The following is an 18,800-nucleotide window of genomic DNA, read 5'->3' on the forward strand; positions in this document are numbered from 1 at the left end:
TTCAATGCACAAAAGCTTGCACATGTCAAACCTGCATTTTGCACCCCTGCGCGAAGATACCACCCCAGGGGCAGGTTACAGGGGCGGGAAGCCCCAACATGACCCCAGCTCTGCTGCCGGGGCCGGACGCTCCCGTATGCCCCGTCCGGCTGCGCGCCCGTCGACCCCACTCGTGTCTGCCCCCACACAGGCACTCCGCGGCGTCCCCGCGCACCCCACCGCGCCCCTTCTCGCTGTGGCAGCGGGAGCGCCGCCTGGGAATTAGCCTGCATCGGCAAAATAATCCTGTTTGCTTAAAAATATGCGTGTAGGTACATGTGTGTATGTGTATATATGCATATATATGGCCTGCCAACTTCTGGGGCTCGCAGGCGATGCTCGGGGCTGCGCGGGTGTGGGGTAACCTCCCGGCCCGCAGCGCAGCGGGGAGCACCCCAACCGTGGGGAGCCCCCCGGCCCCGGTGCAGCACCCCAGAGCAGCGGCGGGTGGGAGACGCAGCACCAGGGGAGGGGAAGGGAGGGGGGAGGGAGGGAGGAGGAGGGGGCGGCTGGGCCGAGCCGGCCCCTCGGTCTACGGCAGGAGGAGGAGATACCCCGCGCTGCAGCCCAATGGGAGCAGTGGCGCTTCCCTTTCTCCCGCTTCCTTTCTCCACCCCCAGCCCCGGGCTGGGGAGGCGGGAGGCGGCCGCGCTGCAGCCCGGCCACCGGCGGGGAGCGGGGCCAGAGGCAGCCCCGCACGGCCCCTTCTCCGCCTCCGCAGAAACACCTGCGGGGGGGGGAAGGATGCCGGGGAGCGGCCGCCCCCCTCCGCGGGAGCGCGGGCTGGCCCCCGAGCCGCCCCGGCGAGGAGGAGGAGGAAGAGGAGAGGAAGAGAAAGGAGCAGGAGGGAAGTGGGGAAGTTGTGCCTTGCCCGCCCCGCCGAGAGCCGGAGCCATGGGCCCTGCCGGGAGGGCGCGGGCCGCCCCCTCGCTGCTGCTCTCGCTGCTGCTCGGAGCCTCGGCCCCGCTCTGGCTGCGGGCGGAGAAGCTGGGTGAGTCCGGGGGCGGGGAGGGGGTCCAACAGGAACGGCCCCCGGGGGGGTCCACCCCGCGCTGGGGGCGAGCGGCGGGGTGCTGGGGGGGTCCCCGCCGTCCTCGCCTCGTTGCTCCGCGGGATCGCAGCCTGAGCTGCTCGCGGGGCTGTATATAGTTGACCTGGTTAATCCTGGCCGGGTTTATCCCCGTGCCTGAGTGGCTGCGAGATTAAAGTGGTAACCGGCCTTACGGTATATGTATACTACGGCTTTCTTAATCTGTCGTTATTTGGGACTTTTTTTTGTTTTTTTTTTAAAATCAAATAAGTGGAGAAAAGTCTCCGGCAAGTTGCAGGCAGGAGGCAGGGAGCGGCTCCGGCGGTTCCCGCTGCCACCTGGGCGCCTGGCTCCGGCCGCGCCTCATCAGCCCCGGCGGGAGCCCCGGACGCGGCGGCCGGCGCTCGGCCACTGGCAGCACCTCTTCTGCTCCGGCCGGGGCCGGGGCTGGGGCCGGGGCCGGCAGCCCCTGTCCCACAGGTAGATACAGGCAGGTCTGCTCGCCTACTGCCTCGCTGAGAAAGAGAAATGCCCTTACATGTGCCGGGACAAAGTTCCGTAGGAATCTCAAGGGGACCTTGCAAGCCCTTTGGTGATACTGCAGTTTGCTAAAATGAGTGCCCAGGTACTATTCTCTTTACCTTGTGTTTTTATGCAGCTCACGGTGAAGCTTCCTGTGTAAATTATAAGTACAGGTGACTTCTACTGAGAAGTTGCAACCTTATGGCTGTGGCATTGCATGGCCTGATGCATCCATCTTAGAAAAGTTCACTGACAGCTGCTGGTAAAATAGTTAACACTGGAAATTAAGCATCATAATGAGCTCGACAATGCATCCAGATAAATTAATAGTCCCCATGGTTCCAACTTGGCTGCAAATTCCAAAACCCAGCGCTGTGCATTAGCATTGCATCCAGGCCGTGGTACAAAGTACTTTGGCTGATTTATACCTGTTTTTCCCATAACTTCCTATTACCGGAGATTCCTGATACGGATCTCCACAGAAGGGAAAATTTGGTATGAGTTGTGTGGCCTTTCCACTTGTCGGCTTCATGCGGTATCCTTTTTCCCTTGAAGCTTTGCTATTCTGTCCTCAATATGTTTCCCCATTTTGAGACTCCAATTTTATATGCTCCAAGAAACATGTATGCAGGAAAAAAAATTCCCTCAGTCCCCTCTTTTCATCAGTGTTTTGGTTTTGTTTGTTTCTTCTTTCACCAATGTTTGTCTCACACATGATGACATCAAGGAGAAAGTCATTTGGAGAGTCAGTTGAAATAGTTAAGTTTGCTGGGATTTCTGGGGGTTTTAGTGCATAAAGTGACAGGAAGCAGTAAGTATGAATCCTATACCTTGTCTGTATTCCCAAATTAATTGGTAAAGGCACTTATGTTTTATTTGTGTTCAAAATATCTCTACCATCAAACCAACAGCATGAAAACACGAAGGAATATTTTACCTGGTTCTCTTTGGACCAAACTCAAATTTACAAGATAGTCTGTCCAGTGTCTAGAAAGCACAAGAGGTTTTGACCCCTGTCTGTCTTTTCTCCTCAGGGGGCAGTTATTCTATTTGTTGGTTTATTGATATTACCCTATAAATTAGTGGCTAAGTGTTCTAAAGTCACACCAGTGGAGAAAGGAGATAAGGATAAGTGGATACAAACTTCCTGTTACACAAGCTTCTTGACTTGATTTAAAAGTTGTAATGGAGCACGAGAAGTGCCAGAGTGAATCAGGCTTGAGTTTCAGCTAATTCTGCATCTTGTCACCACTGGTGTCTCCCACCAGCTGGTTCAAAGAAGGATGCGCTGGTTTAAATATATTGATTTAAAAATACTCATTTTTAAAAATAAAGTAGTACATTTTTCTGGCTTCTCATGAGCTGGCTGCGCAACCTGCTTTTTTTCACAACCAGCTCACCTTCCTCTTCAATTTTTCCTAAGGGATGCTACAGAACAAGGATGAAGCTGCTGTTATAGCTTCTGTTCTCTTACTTAAGTTTTAAATTAAGGAAAGGCCTCTTTTTTCACTGTGACTTGGTTACTTCATAGCATGGCTCGTATCTGAGTGTGACTGTGCAGAGCCCAGATGTCAGCTCTTTTTCTGCTCTTGAAAATATGTTAAACTTGTGTGTTGTCCGAGGACATCTATGAAACATGGAATTTTGTTGTTCATAGAATGATGATAGGAAAGGCTGAGCGTTTAGAGAACTAATTTTAATTAAAACATATTTATAAGCTTAGTAGGTCTCACCTGGGGACAAATACCACATCTATGACTGTCCATGAGTAATAAACAGCTTTGGGGTTTATAATAAAAGGTTCTTCTTTTCCCTTTTTATTCTGCTGTACGCTGATCTTAACTTCTCTTGTGGTTTCAATTGCCAGTTCTTTGCTGACAACTACAAAACATATCTTGTTCCCCACCTGCCAACCTCACACAGCCATGCCTGACCTGGTATCTCTTCTCAAAATCTCCTTCCAATGATTTGAACCCAAGGCAGAAGGAAGGCAAACCTGAACACATTATGTTTGCCTTTCACCGTTCTCTGTTGTTTCTTCTGGTCTCATTGAGCAAGACCTTGAACCATGTAATTCTGGGCAGCAGAAATCAGAGTTGAATCTGAGTCTTTCTTCTCAGAGTTTTGAGTCATCTTCTGTTACATTTCTGGCCAGTAGGACTTAAAACTGACCTGGGGGTTGGTTGTTTGTGGGAAGGCATAAGAGGAATGGGGATTTTACTCTATTAAGAACAAGATTTAAGCCACTGCTCTTGCTGCAGCTCATTTATTTTCACTTCAAATAAAGCACAGCAATGGAACTAGTTCATGTGGGATTTGCAGATCAGCATCCGAACGTGAACTCTGCTTGTAGTATTCCTGAGTCTGTTGACAGTTGCGCCCAATGCCCAGTTGAAAGAATTGATGGGCAGTAGACTTTTAAACATTTTGAGGCAAGGCTGTTATTTAACGTGACAACAGCATACGCAGTAACTATGAGAGATTATGCGTGTTCTCAGGGGCTTGTACAAAATCTGTACCAAAGAATATTGGTGTGATCATGCTAATCCACTTTGCACGCCCATTTCCAGCAGTTTGAAATGCAGATAGAGATTAATCTTTCTTGTACCTCCCCCCTCCAGTTTCTGAATATAAGCGATTGGTAAATGTTCAGTTTGTTTGCGTTTCGTCCTTATGTCTGCTTCCTTCCTTGGCTCCCTCTATCTTGCCTTGTGGATGCTGACTAGAATCACTAAAGAGGGAACCAACAGTTTTCCGGTTGCAGTTCATAAGCAATGCGTGTACCCACCACATGAAAACTGCAATGTTTGCAGTCACACGGACTTTGCTGTAAATAGCTCTAAGCCCTTTATATGTACTTCTCTTTAGGTTATAAGGGAACATATTTCAAACAAAATCAGAGACAGGGAGGCCACTGGGAGTCTCACTGAGAAAGGAGGGAGAGAAAGATGGCTTGGGAAAGTTGTTACGTGCACATGCACATAACATGCATGGCTGTTGAATCATATTTCATGCAAATTATTTGTTGATTTGCATATGCAAAATATATCCATTTATATTTATCAAAACTGTGTCACCTTTAGTCCACTTGAGCTACATGTGTAGCACAGTAAAAATTAGTTTGAAAAACACTGACTTTGAGGATGCTTATTCTACTGTATAGAGATTCCTAAGGTACCTTCTCAAAGCCATTTTAGGTACCAGAAGCAGTGTAGTTTTGAAAGCCCCTCTGAGCTAACACACCATGCCAAGAAGTGTGGTCCTGAGTGGTGGCAGGCACTGAAGTCCTCAGCATAGACATCGCTGTAGTTTGGGGCCAGCTGTATCATATCAGATGCTCTCCTGTGGCATGTACTCATCAACACATGGGTTTGCACCATCTGCTAAGAATAAAACAAGCCAGACAAAATCAAAATAAAATCATTCTGACTGGATTCAGTGGAATGGCATTGGATCCCAACTATCTGCAATAAAAAATCTTAATAGCAATGCATAAGAATGAGCACGCAACTTCCCCAAAAGGTTTAATTAGCTTTACAACTGGGAGTAGGAAACTTCAAACTGGGACAATCTACTAGTGATGTTTAAATAAAAAAGGATAGTAGTTTGACTAGTTTTAAGAGTATACAGATATCTTAATTTTTGCTTTCAGAATAAATTATGAACTATCTAATTAAACTGATTTTTGTCTGTGAAAATTGTGTGAGTGCTAAACACATATTTTTGAGGTTGGCTGGACGCTTGCACATAGAGAGACTGCCAGTAGTTATGGTTAGGATTGTTGATCCTGTATAATTAAGCCTGGGAGCTGAGAGTGTTAGGTGGAGGAAACACTTTGGTCTTTCATTCCCTCTCTCCCTGTCTCTTCTTTTGACAGAGCCAGGACCTGCCTCTTGGGAGTTTCCTTCCAAGATGTGAAGGCTTAGTTTGGTGGTGGTGGGACTTCCTCGTCCCCCCTGAGCAGGATTTACTCATTATTCCCGTTTCCCCGATGGGATGGGGTTGCAGTCTGGTGGCAGCAGCTGCCTGTGTGGCAGCTCCGCGCTGCTCCTCTACGTAGGCAGAGGGAAGGACGAGGGTGCCCAGGCTGCGATCTCGTTGCCCATCTCCAAAGAGCTTCAGTAAAGGTGTTTTCAAGCACCATAAAGACGGACAAGAGAATAAATGGGGAAAGCAGAGCAGGGCAAGGCTAGAAACACAGCCCCAAGGCCTCCTACAAGACCAAGGTCTTCATTTTGATATGTAGTATCACACATTTAGGTTCAAGTTGCTACTGTAATTACAATAATGTTCATCAGGCATGTAGTAAAGCTCTAAAATGTTGTTTCTTTCCTCAGCTGCTGCAGAAACCTTGTTTCTATCACAGTTTTAATCTGTGATGTTCAAGTTTCTGGCACTTCCACCACAAATTGTTCAACGATATTGGATTTCAGTCTAACGCTTTGACATTAAAGTTGAAGTCATGTTGATGTCATCTTCCAGATGTTCATGTCTACTGAATAAAAATTGTGTTTATTTGTTTTATTTCAAATTACAAAAACACATGGGGAATTCTGGATGCAATCCCTCATGTTATACAAAGGCCCGTGTGTCCTGTCAGAAATCAAACAAAACTTTTCTTTATGGTGTAGTAGGAGAGACCACAAAACACTGGAAACATAGGTGGATTTCTTCACCCATCCGAACAGAATGGCTTTGTTACGTGCCTGAGCCTTGTTGTTGCAGCTGCGGTAACTGCGCAGAAGGGGGATGTGTGGCATCTGCCCGAAACTACTGACTTGTATTTGCTCTGGTGCCACACCAGTTCTGTGTTGGTGGGTTGCTTTGACTTAACAGTCAGCTATGCTTCATTTGTAAAATGAGCTTGTAACAAAAAAAGTCTATTTTGTCCTCCGAGTATGAAAAAATATATTTTAACCTGTAAAATAAATTCAAGAATCCTGCGAGTCCCTCTCCACCAGGAGGCTTTGGCAGCAAGGTCCATAGCTAATGCCAGAGCTGTTGCCCTCCCTGTTGTCTCCACTTACCAAGGCCAGGGGTTTGTATCATCCCATGTTTCTTGTGCCAGCACGGTACAGGGGGATTGAAGTTGAAATGCCTGGGAGCCATAGAGCTGAAGGCTTTAAAACAGAATTTCAATAGATAAGCCGTAATTGTGCCATGTGCGATGTGCACTTGGGTGGTTGTAAGTGGTAACATTTTCAAACCCAAGGAGGAGTCAGCACTTGTTGATCTATTAATATTGTCACAGACAGAAGGGCATAGTTAAACTCATGGTCCTTAAAACAGGTAACTCACAACATACTGATTTTCAACAAGTGCTAATGCTTGTGTTTTGAAAATGAATCTGCTATTTTTTTAGATGAAATTCAGTCCCTGTGTTCTCTAGGTGGAAAGCAAAATAATATTGCATCAAAATAAATTGAGCAGTTACACTGAGCTATTCGCTCTTGAGATGAGTGAAAAACTCTTCAGACCTTTCTGCTGCACGCTGTTTCAAAACTTGAGAACATGATTGTTTGATACTACTGCCAATCAAAAAATCCAGTCAAATAAAATGAAATTATGGAGTTTCAGTATAAGTGGTGTACACAGAGTGGCATAAGACATTCTCTTTTGCGCTATTTTTCACATCCATTTGCAAATACCTTCTATGCAGTCTCATATTAACGTGTCACAGAAGACACAGAAATGACACTTGGATCATATACAGTGCCACAGCCAACACTGTAGTACTTAAGTAATGGTGTGGCTGCTTTCCTTTCTATTTTTTTAATTTCAAATATCTTTCACAGCAACTATATGTCACCACAATGAACCAGAGAGATCACAAAATTTCCTGGTTTACGCAGCCTCTGAGCATACTGTTCTGGGTAATACCCTGATGACGAGTATCAGGCAGGCTGGTCATATAAGAATACTGAAAAAAGGCATTTATTGCTTTCAGTGCTGCAGGTCAGAAGCCTGATGTAGCTCTTTGGCCCTATCTTCATCTTATTTCAGTTAATTTTTCCTTCCATTTCTACTGGAGTTGTAAGGAACCGCTTCTTGTTAGATTGCAATAACCATGGAGGAAATAGCTAGTCTCCTGGAAGTTGAGTTTACTGAGTCAAAAGGCAAAACAGAAAATTGCGTCTTGCTAATAAATGGCAATTATTGTTTCCATCACAAACCAATTAATTTTCTCTTGAGATATTTGTTAATTTATACCTTGGGGATAATGGGGGGTTCGCATAATTTGCTTTGAGAAAAGTGGTGTGCTTTCTGTTCTCCTTTCTTACTAACAAATCACATATTCCACCTAGGCATACAGGTAAAAAATGTGAATGTGATTTTTTCAAGTAAGCTGGGACAGGTTTGATTTCAAGAAAAAAGACCACCCTTCATCATTGATAACTGTCAATCTTGCTCGACTTGTATCACACTAACAAGGGGATTATGTTTGTGTTGGTTTTGGCTGGGATAGAGTTAATTTTCTTCACAGTAGCTAGTATGGGGCTGTGTTTTGGATTTCTGCTGAAAACAGCGTTGATAACTCAGGGATGTTCTCGTTACTGCTGAGCAGTGCTGACACAGAGTCAAGGCCTTTTCTGTTCCTCACCCCACCCCACCAGCAAGCAGGCTGGGGGTGCACAAGAAGCTGGGAGGGGACACAGCCGGGACAGCTGACCCCAACTGACCAAAGGGATATCCCATACCATATGACGTCATGCTCAGCACATAAAGCTGGGGGAAGAAGGAGGAAGGGGGGATTGTTCGGAGTGTTGGCGTTTGTCTTCCCAAGTAACCGTTACGCGTGATGGAGCCCTGCTTTCCTGGAGATGGCTGAACACCTGCCTTCTGATGGGAAGTAGTGAATTAATTCCTTATTTTGCTTTGCTTGCATGTGCGGCTTTTTCTTTCCCTATCAAACTGTCTTTATCCAACCCACGGGTTTGCTCACTTTGACCCTTCTGATTCTGTCCCCCATCCCACTGTGAGGGGAGTGAGCAAGTGGCTGTGTGGGGCTTAGTTGCCGGCTGGGGTTAAACCACGACAACATTAAAAAAAGTGTGGTGGTGGTTTCAGTAATTTCCTCTTACCCAAATTAAAGCTGTTTTGAAATCTTGCCTTCCCACCTGCTACTGTAACTGGAACAGCTCTGCTTCAGCTTCTCCTTACCCTGGTGTCTCTGAATTTCCCATCCCTGTGGGTTTGTCAGTCCTTTACATTGCTGTGAATATTCCTATTCCTGTGCAACCCAATATTCAAGTCTGGCCCTGAGCTTGCAGCATATGTTTCCCACACAGTCCAAATTCGGTGCAATGTACTGTAAGTTAATCTCCAGTAAAGCATAGCAAAGAGAAAAACCTGGGAAAAAAACAGATGGAGAAAGTAGAGCAAATGATTTGCATATATATGATATGTCTCTCAGTTAAGATTAGCATTTCCTATTTCGCCTGAAAAGCCCTTAATACAAATCCAACTGCCTGTTTGCCCCAAATCAGCAGAATCAGAGGAGATGCCCTAATGGCACAATGTCCCCCCCAACCCAGGGGGAGCCCAGCATGGGGTGGGAGGGGGCTCCATCTCCCGCTGTGGCCCCATATCCCTGCCACATTACTGGGATGCTGTGGGCAGAGGGACAGGGAAGAAACCTCTATCTGTGGGATATTTTTTCCCCATAACCTTTATAGCACTGAAGCTTCACCAGGGTCCTGAGTTACTCTACGTGGGTGGCTGGTGGAGGAGCACAACCATCTTCCTATTTATTTACGGTCCTTCAAAGTTTCTTCTGAGCATGCAGTTACCACAAGTGCTTGGGAATGAACTTCTTGGTGCCTTCTCTGCAATTGAGGGGTGTAATGTGGACATGTATCTTAAAGTAGGCAGGTATTCGTTAGAAAACAAAAAATCAACTTCCCTTTTGCAAAAAGGGGACCCTACACTTAAGATTCCTCTGAAATTTCCATACATGTGTAGCTCTGTTCTCATATCTGTTTCCAAAAACACACAGACCAATAAAATGTTGAGGTGGTCAATCACAGCAAAATGCCACCTCCATAAAAGAAAAGCATTGGCAAATATTAAAGGTAGCTATGCGGGAAATAAATAAATAAATTTAAAAGTACAAATCTCTTTTGTTGCAGCAGTTAAAAAGGCATAGAATTTTTCTCACACCCACAAGCTCGAGAGTGCTGTATTTAGAGTGCTGAAAAGCAAATTCCAGTGCTGAAACTTGCTTCTCTGGAGGACTACATTTGGGTATACTGCCTAAGTCCTGGAAGCAGTGACTAAAACATACTTATTTTTGCCATGTACTCCGGTACTGTCTGTCTTTCATAGATTGTGACGGAACCAGATAGTGATCCTGAAAAGCAAAGGCAAACATAGTTTGCTACTCTTTGCGTATTTAATAGAAGCAAAGCAAGAAAAATGTATGATGCTATTTACATTTTTGTGTAAACCTTGCCTTTTACATGTTGCAGGATCTTGTTCTTTACAGAATGCAGCAGTTTCTTAATCCTGTGTCCTCATAAATAATTCATAGCAAAGGGACTACCAGGCTGTAGCTGCTGTTCTCTCCTTTTGGCACTGTGCTTTCTACGATAATCTGAATCGTCTTGTCACTGAGATCTCATGCATAAATGTAGCCAGGTAGTGTTAGGTTTCATCCTGACACAAGTCCCTAAGATGTATATGCAGATGAGATGGTTGCTCTCCAGAAGGTTATTTGATTAAGCAGCAAAATTAATCAAGGCTTTATGGGTGCAGTGAAACTGGAGAAGTTTCAGTGTGTGAGTTTCTGGTTCACATTTGTGTTAGTTTAAGTAAGACTTACTCTACTACTTGTTAAGGTTGCAAACCTGAATGCTGAGTGTAAAGTTCCCTTTTCAGTGGAACATGGCTTCTTGTTGATGGAGGAAGTTGCTTGTATGGAGATTTCTGCTTTCTTTTGGCATTCTAGCAGCTAAATAAATAAAATCTCAGATCTCGCTAGGTTTTTGTCTTTGCAAACTTCTGCAAATGTGGGAGGTTTCTAGGGTAGTAAAGGCTGCCCAGGTTGGTTGTGGCAATCCAGCGAAGTCACTGCCATGTAGGTCAGCACAGCTGGAAAGAATTCCCGGGCTACTGCCATATGGCTGTGCCTGCAATTGCTAAAAAACTCTTTAACTTTGAAAAATGGTAGTACAGATGTAAGCTACTTTGCTAGATAAGACACTTAGAATGCTTGTCAGGGATTTTTTTCTATACTTGATGATGGCGATCCAACTGGTTACCAAAGTAACTTCTTATAAGTTCGAGGCAGAGCGTCTCCTGAGGCTGGCTGCAGGGAGGAAAGCCAGCCCCCAGCCGCAGCCCGAATGGCTGGAGGGGTGATCGCAGCTGGGCGCATGGTGGGAATCTGTGATTTATGGGACCGCTGCGGAACCAATTGGAGATCATTTGCTGCTTTCTCATTCCTACTTTAAGAGGGACATTACAGTAAATAATGTCTGTGAAGAGGAGGGAAAAACACGCTGTGGTTTATTTGACCTCCTTCTCCTTTTGCATCCCTTTGAAGTTGGTAAGTAAATAATTTGGGCAACGAAATCAGCACTCCACAATGTTCCTTTGTTTCTTCTGCTGCTTTACCTTCCCTTCCTCCTCTCAGCCCTCCTCCCAGCCACTGCTTGGTTAGCTTGGGCAGCAAAAATAGTGTCCTGAGGAACTGCTGCAGCACAGGGGTTAAAATGTTTCCCAGGAACCTAATGGAGTCAAACAAATGAAAATGTAATTCAAAGAAAAAGTTTGCACACTGTTTATTTTTCCTTTTGCAGTAGGGCATACTGCAAAGTGGGGGACTTCTTCCCTTGGAAAGATACTAATACTAACTTAAAGGCCATGGAAGATTGCATCACTGTTTTTTCAGATGATTATAGACTTGCCTTAATTTTCAGTGGTTTCTTTCATTATTTGAAAATAGTTTTTGCTGTATCCACAACATATTGTGAAGAATGTAAAGCTGGGCTTCTGAAGAAAACTGCTGTGGATTTATATACTTCTTTAGATGCAGGGCTCAGCCAGCTGCTCAGCTGGCATAAATGGCATCTGCCCTGAAATTGGTGGTTTGTGAAATCCCCAAATGCGTGGTCACCCCCCGACGGCCCCCCGTGATGCCTGGGCCCCAGCGCAGGGGGGGAGGAGGACTGGGTGTGCTCGCCTGCCCTGCGATGCCTCAGACCCGCGATGTTGCCCTTCATTTTTGTTACCTGCTTGAGCCCACTGCCAGGAAAAGCCCAGAGGTCTGACATCTTTATCATTCTCTGGAGAAGTGATGGGTTTAGGTCCCGGTTGCACGATGGTCTCTCTCTTCCATTATAATGGCACAGTAAAGAGCTGATGCTCTCGACCCAGGTTTGGCAGCGGAGAGGTGAGAGATGAAGCGCTTGGCGCTGGATTTTACTCCACCACCTCAGAAAAAAGTGAAGGTACAAACCCGTTCGTGTTTGCAGCGTGCACGATTCTGTTAGTGATGGAGGTCAGAGTAGCTGTATGAAAACCTAAAGTGTTGTCAAACCACACCGGTGGATTTGGATGGCATCTGGCAAAAAACTTGTTTTTTCCCTGGTCATTACTCCTATCCCACATGAGCAGGGAGGGCACAGGTTTGACTGGAAAGAGTTGATTTTTTTTTTTAGATACTTATCTGTTTTTATGCATAACAAATCTTCTTTCAAATATAGGTGCAGAACTCCTTCTTGACTCAGTTATTATTGTATCTTTTAATAAGCTGGAGTTATTACTTCAGGGAAAGAGACGAGACGAATCTGATTTCTCCTTGTGGGGCTTCTCGTCAGAACTCGCAAGGCCGTACCCTCGACTCAGTGGTGTTTTCTTCGCTTTGGCTGTGTCCATTTGCAGCTGTGGCTCTTCAGAAAATGCTGATTTTTGGCTGAATCCAAAATTTAGGTATACAAACTCAGTTTTCTGCTCTGTCCTCTCAAGGGAAGGAGAAGTGGGAAGGAAGAAGGACAGGCTGGCAGCTCCCTGCCGGCTCTGCTCCCTGGCCTCCACGCAGGGTAGGGGGAGCACACCTTGCCCTGAGCACCACCATGAAGGTGGGCGTACAAAAGGATGTCAAATTGGGAGAGACGAGGGAGAGAGGGGAATCAGGTTGCTTTGGGAGTCTTTTTCCCGGTGGGAAGAGATCGGCAGCTGAGGGGCAGCAGGTAGCGGGAGCCTGTAGTCAGAGAGGCCGAGAGAGAAATGCTGGTGCCCGAAGGGGCTCGCACGGCGGGGTGGAAGAGGGCAGGGAGCCGCTGCTGTGTGCATGAGCACGCCTAGGTATAACACGTATTTAGCACTGGAGCAAGTCCAAGTTCTCCGTTATTAATTGCTCAGTGAGGGTGAATCAGAAGGATGAAAAAGGCAGCTCTTTGCTGCCAGGATATTGTAGCAATGCTTTTGAAAATGTACTTTGATATCAGGCTATGTAACCGTTTTGTAGTTGGTGGTATAAACACGTTTAGTGAAAGGTGCAGGACATGGAAACTTTTTACAGCACTTATTTGAAAAACTGTAGCCTCTTCCCTAACTCAGAGGGTGATGTGCTGCGCGCAGCCACTCGTGCGTGTGAGCAAGGGGTGGAAAAGCCCGGGGAGCGCAGGAGTAAGAGGCCAGGGCTTGGCTTGTGCACTGGGCTTTGGAGGAGACGGGAGGAGAGATTCAGCCCATCCAGGTGGTTTTGGGTGGCAGGAGGATACCTCAAGGAACGAGCATCGTTTTCAGAGATCTCTAACTCTGCTGCTTCTGGGACCACCACTGTTTTGCTAAAGCCACAGTATCTGTCAAGGGCTGTGTCTGGGGCAGCTCATGGCGTGGGGCCAGAGCTTGTTCCTGGGCACTGATTTCATCACCTACATGCTTCCCGGGCAGCTGCAATCCTGGAGAGGGCCCTCCTGCCCACGAGTCAGCAGCCATGGTCAGACCCAGCCCAGCACAGCTGCCTGCAGATACTCCTTCAACTTGTCCTGCACACATTCATCCTGCATGTGCCTGAGGATGGGAAATGTGCTACCCACCAGCCACCTGGTACCTCCTCTCGCCCTCTCCGTGGGGAGATGCACTGGTGTCTTCTGGTGAGGTCCCAGGTTTGGTTTTACACGCATGTGTTGCTCTCGGTGAGCGCCGTGTGAGAGAGGGCAAGGTGCAAGCAGCGTGCCCTGCTGCTGCGGCAGAAGGTGCCAGTCGTGGTTCTCACTTCTTGGGGAGTTATTTCCATTTCCAGAGGACTATTTTTAACTGTGGTAAACAGCCTTAATTCCAGCGCTGTGTGATCTTTGGTACAACCTAAGCGTAGGCCAACGGGCAGGCGCCTGCGATCCAGAGACCACGGTCTTGATCTTGGTTCAAATGCCCGTGGGAACTCAGAAAGCATGTTTGATGTGCTTTTAGTAACTCCTGGTGCTGAGGAGAGATTTTATTAAATCTAAGCATGTTTAGACTTTCTGGCTGCTGAATACCTTGTGCTCAAATATTTTGCTTTGCTCCCGTCCAGTGAGGAGTGATGAAACCTGGATATCTGAGGCAAGGCTGCCAGCTTCTTGCCAAATGTGGTGATAGAAAGTGGTTCTCAGAAGTAAAGCTAAGTGAAAATTTAGTGTTAGCAAGAAGTCCTGCATTGAACTGACCGGTTGAATACACATATTTCCAGCCAGAAGGGTTGTGCCTATAGAAAACAATGCGACATCAGGTATTTAAATGATAGTTTTCATAAGGACATGCAGTTGTGTTTTAAGCTCAATGTATTTGAGGTTTGGCCAACACATTTCTACTGAAAATCAAAATTTCACATGGAAAATAATGATAAGAACAAAACTAATAGTAGTATTGTTCACATTTTTCATTTGAAAATGTGAACAGGGGTACATTTTAAATTCCTTACAATTTGCCTCCATTTCTGAGCCCTTAGTATATAGTGGGGTTATATTTATAAGTTTTTCACTACATGTAGTCATTGAATCTCTCTTTGCATGAATTATCAGATCCTGAGTTTTATTCTACTTTCCCTTCAGACTCCTTCCCTAGGGTGCATTTTCCAGCAAATTTCAGCGTAAGATTTTTCTTTGCTCTTGCTGAGAAACTCAAAACTTAGACCTGCAATCAGGCTTCTCTGTAAGAAGCAATAGTTACTAGGATTTGGTCTGACTTTTTGGACATTGCTTTGGTTCTTGTGGCGAACAAGCTTTTGTCATGACCTTTTCCTTTGAGGCAGGCAGGCAGAACAGAGGCAGCAAGGGACATTACAGGTGCAGGATGATGCTGCGCTTGCCTCTCATCAGCAGGAGTGTTTGAATGACCGTGCTCCACCAGTGAACAGTCGGAAAATAGCATTTATGCTTTCTTAGCTCAAAAGATGTTTTAACGCTGACTCAAAGGCAGATTTTAAAAAAAGGAGTTTCCCTGGGAACAAGACCTCGTATAACCTCGACAGAGGAGGATGGCAGGCTGAGGTCTCTGGTGCACAGTTTTGCCTGTACACTTTCTGCAGAAGTATAATGCTCTGTGACCTGGACAGTTGTCAGGGTCTTACCATGATACCGATGTCTTTTAATCTTTTTGAGGAGAGTTTTGTACCGCAAAGGATCCTCGGGATTGTACTGAGGTGACACAAGCCAGAACATAGCCCAGCAAGAGGAAGACTATGTGAAGACTAGACTTTTCATTTTAAGGAGTTCATCCCTATGACATTTTGTTGTGGTTGTGTAACTTTTCCTTTTGTTTTCCCTTTTCTTTCCCAATAAGGATAAGTTGCAAACCAAGCTCCAGATTGTGGTTACTTTATTTCTATCAGCCCAGCTAAAGTAAATGCTTACAGTTAGAAACATGCAGTTTAAATTAAAGGCCAGGGGCAGTTCTTTTTTACTACACAGCAGTCGGCTACACAGGCAGCAAGTTTGTGCTGTGTCCTGCTGGAGGTGGTCTGGTTTTATGCTGTCTGGACCTCTGTGGACCCCTCTCTGGGTTCAGAAAGTTGATAGCTCATGTAGTGTATTGCTTCTTATATTTTTATTCCTGCTGCAGAAAGTTTCCATTAAAAAGATGATTCGCTCAAGAGGCCAGTTTGCCTTTCATCTTGAGTATATTCCTATGCATTCTGAAATCAATAGAGCTTGGATAACAAACTTGAACAACAGATGTTTTTTAAAGGATGTGAACCAGGAGACCTGAAAAACAATATTTAATATGTTTTATGGTGATACGATTTTGGATCTGTGTCTCCTCTTCACCTCTATTCCAAGCATGAACCTGCGACAAAATTAAATAGCAGGGAACAAAGCTAGTAATAATGATAAAGCTTCAAAATAAATGCTGTTCTTGTGAAAAAACAGTTGAGTGAGTTGGATGAAATGGCAGTGTAATTACATAGTAACGAGTCAAAGTTTGATAGCTTGGAGCTTATCTTCGCACAGCATGCCACTTTCTCCCCAGCCCCCAATATGGCACATTTCTTTATCAACACTTCATTTCTAGTTGTTCACCTTTAAATAATCTTACCAAATCTTAAATTTGTTCCTCCTAGTAATTGTGGAAGGAAATTCAGAAAGTAAATAAAATGAACAGACCAAAACAGTTTAACCAAAATATCCCCAAAAGTAAAATTTTTGGTAGTTAAAGTGAACATTGTGAATTCCCAGCTCTGCAGGATTCTTTATTTTATGAACACTTCTAGGACTAACTTCAATTTTGCAGTGATAAAGGGTAAACAGTATACAAGACTCATATGTAAAGAGTGCCTATGCCCCAACTGACCTAAAACTGAGGACTGCCTGTTATATGCATGTACATATGGCACTAGTTCCACTATTGCAATAGTTTCCATTATTTGGAAGATTCAGCAGAATGAAATGGCTTAAGCTTTAATATATCAATTTTAATGTACTAGTACACTTTTAAATAGCTCACTAAAAATTGCTTCCTTTACTAGTCAAGGTCTCTTATCTGATACCGCTTCCTTCCCCTCTGTGGATGCTTCCTGTTTTCCATGTCAGTCCCCACATCCCCCCATGTATTTCCATGCGCCTTTTCCTGTTGTCATACGTTCTGCTGCAGCTGCTCCTCAGATGCCTCTCCACCAACGAAAGACTCCAAAGCTGAGCTGGCTCCTACACGGCGCCACGAAGAAACACTTTGCTGGTGCCTACCCTCACCTCTTGAGCAAGGAGACAGCAGCACTTACATCTCCAGGCATGCTACCGGGAAGTAGCCTGCGTATCATTAACGATGCATGTCCCACTTTTGAAGTCCCTCTGGTGTCTTTTCCTTGTCCCCTGTGCTTTTTATGTTGTGCAAGTGGCGCAAGAAAACCAACAGGAAAGTAAGATGAGTCAGGTCCATCATAGTACGTAGTTAAATCATGTCTGTGCTTTCATGTACGATTCAGTTACCCTCTCCCTGATGGCTCTTTCTATGGAAATAAAATGTGGAATGATAATTTGGAGAAAACTGTTTAAGGAAGGATCCTACCTATTACATGTGGATTGCATCTTCAGGGTTTCAGTGGGATTTGGCTGTAAAACAGAAAGCCAGAGAGACTCTGTACAGGACTATTAAATACATCTTAGTTCCTGAGTGTTTCTAACCCTCCTTTCTATGGCTTTACAAGAGAAATATGACTGTATTTATTTTAGTTACCTATGTTCCAACAACAGCATAGCTGAGGTGAAGTATTACAAAATACTTTTTTAAAAGCTGGAAGTGCACGTGAGACACGATTATGTGGCCAGTTTTTCTTACACATTTTTTATTGAGGAATATGTTTTGTTTCTCTTCCTTGTTTCTTCTCCTATTGCAGGGGATGGATGTGGGCACACGGTGATGTATCAAGACAGCGGGACCCTGGCATCCAAGAACTATCCTGGGACGTACCCAAATTACACTCTTTGTGAAAAGAAAATCCAAGTGCCTCTGGGAAAACGCCTGATCTTAAAAATTGGAGACCTGGATATCGAATCACAGAAATGCGAATCCAGCTACCTTACCATCCAGAGCTCTTCAACATTGCACGGTATGTAAAAGATAAGGCAATGGCCGATACATGGACTGGTAAGAGTGTGAGCAAAAGCCAGCTCAGCAAAATGCAAGAAATGTTGGCCTGTGTCCTTTCCTTCTCCTTTTCATATTCAGGTATGTCGTTCTCAGTGCGGGAGGCCATTGCCCCTCACACCGTGTGTTGTTCTGCCAAAGCTGGGGGTGCTGCCATGCTGCACTGCGGAGGGGCCACGGGGGCTTGTGCCCGGCTCTGGCACATCCACCCCGAGGGCTGTGCCCTCAGACCTGCGGAGCTGTACTATCACAGCTTTAGTACAGCAAGTACGTGGATCTATATCAGCCCTGTACCCTTCTCGGGTAGGGGAAGAGCTGGCTCACTAACCAGACAGAAAAGAGATGAAAAATTGGAATCAACGATCCTGCATGTCTCTATTTCCTAGGCAGTTCAGACCTGGGAGAGGAGATAACCTTCATTATTGCTCGTTGGTTATAGCTAGATAACCTTTATTATTGCTATTATTGCTAGTCACTGATAACCTTTGCTAATGTACAGGCTTTAATACTTGTAGATATTGAACACATGCAGCCAGCCTGCACTCCTGCAAGAGATTTGCACAGGAAGATAAGTGAGTAAATATGCTACAGGTGTGCATTTAGAACAATCGTAACAACAACAGGATCCTCCCCAGGGAGAATCTGAGGCCTTCCTCAAATTGGTTCTCCCAATCTGTTGTTGCTGAAACTTTAACCTGCTCTCTCTATAAGAGTCAACCCAATTTTCAAGTCAGTGTGCCCTTTTTCAGAAGCCAGATTTAAATCCAGGCAGAGGCATGGGGCTGCAGGGACTTCCACAATGCAGAAATAAACGCATCGCCAGTTTGTAAAATTTTGCCTGCTGGGAGTGGGCTGTAGCCCTTTGGTCAGCTGAGGCTGTGCTGTACTGGACTTTACAGGCAGAATGGATTCAATGGGAAAAGACGAAGATGAAGAGATGAGCTACACAGAGCTGCTGCAGGTTTTCCAGGTCACCCAGCTCATCGCTTGGCTCAGTGAAGTGTGTGGTTCTCCTAAGCTCAGGGCTCATAAGATACCTTAGTAGTAAGGAGGGATGATTGCCTTTCATTCATGAGCATGATAGGCCTATCACTCATCTGGTAAGATAAGATCAAGTGAGGTATTACAACCTTGCTCGCAA

At 45.4% G+C, this 18,800-nt stretch overlaps 1 protein-coding gene across 1 annotated transcript in view; it reads left to right on the forward strand.

Moving 5' to 3' along the window:
* The first annotated feature begins 609 nt into the window (after nt 1-609).
* DCBLD1 (discoidin, CUB and LCCL domain containing 1) overlaps nt 610-18,800 on the forward strand; it is a 49,268-nt gene continuing 31,077 nt past the window's right edge. Inside the window, exons 1-2 of the mRNA XM_075145728.1 lie at nt 610-1,030; nt 17,409-17,621. Of these exons, the coding sequence (XP_075001829.1) occupies nt 610-1,030; nt 17,409-17,621 (634 nt within the window). The remainder of the gene's footprint in view (nt 1,031-17,408; nt 17,622-18,800) is intronic.

Source organism: Calonectris borealis, chromosome 3, assembly GCF_964195595.1.
Source record: "Calonectris borealis chromosome 3, bCalBor7.hap1.2, whole genome shotgun sequence".
Classification (NCBI taxonomy): Eukaryota; Metazoa; Chordata; class Aves; order Procellariiformes; family Procellariidae; genus Calonectris; species Calonectris borealis.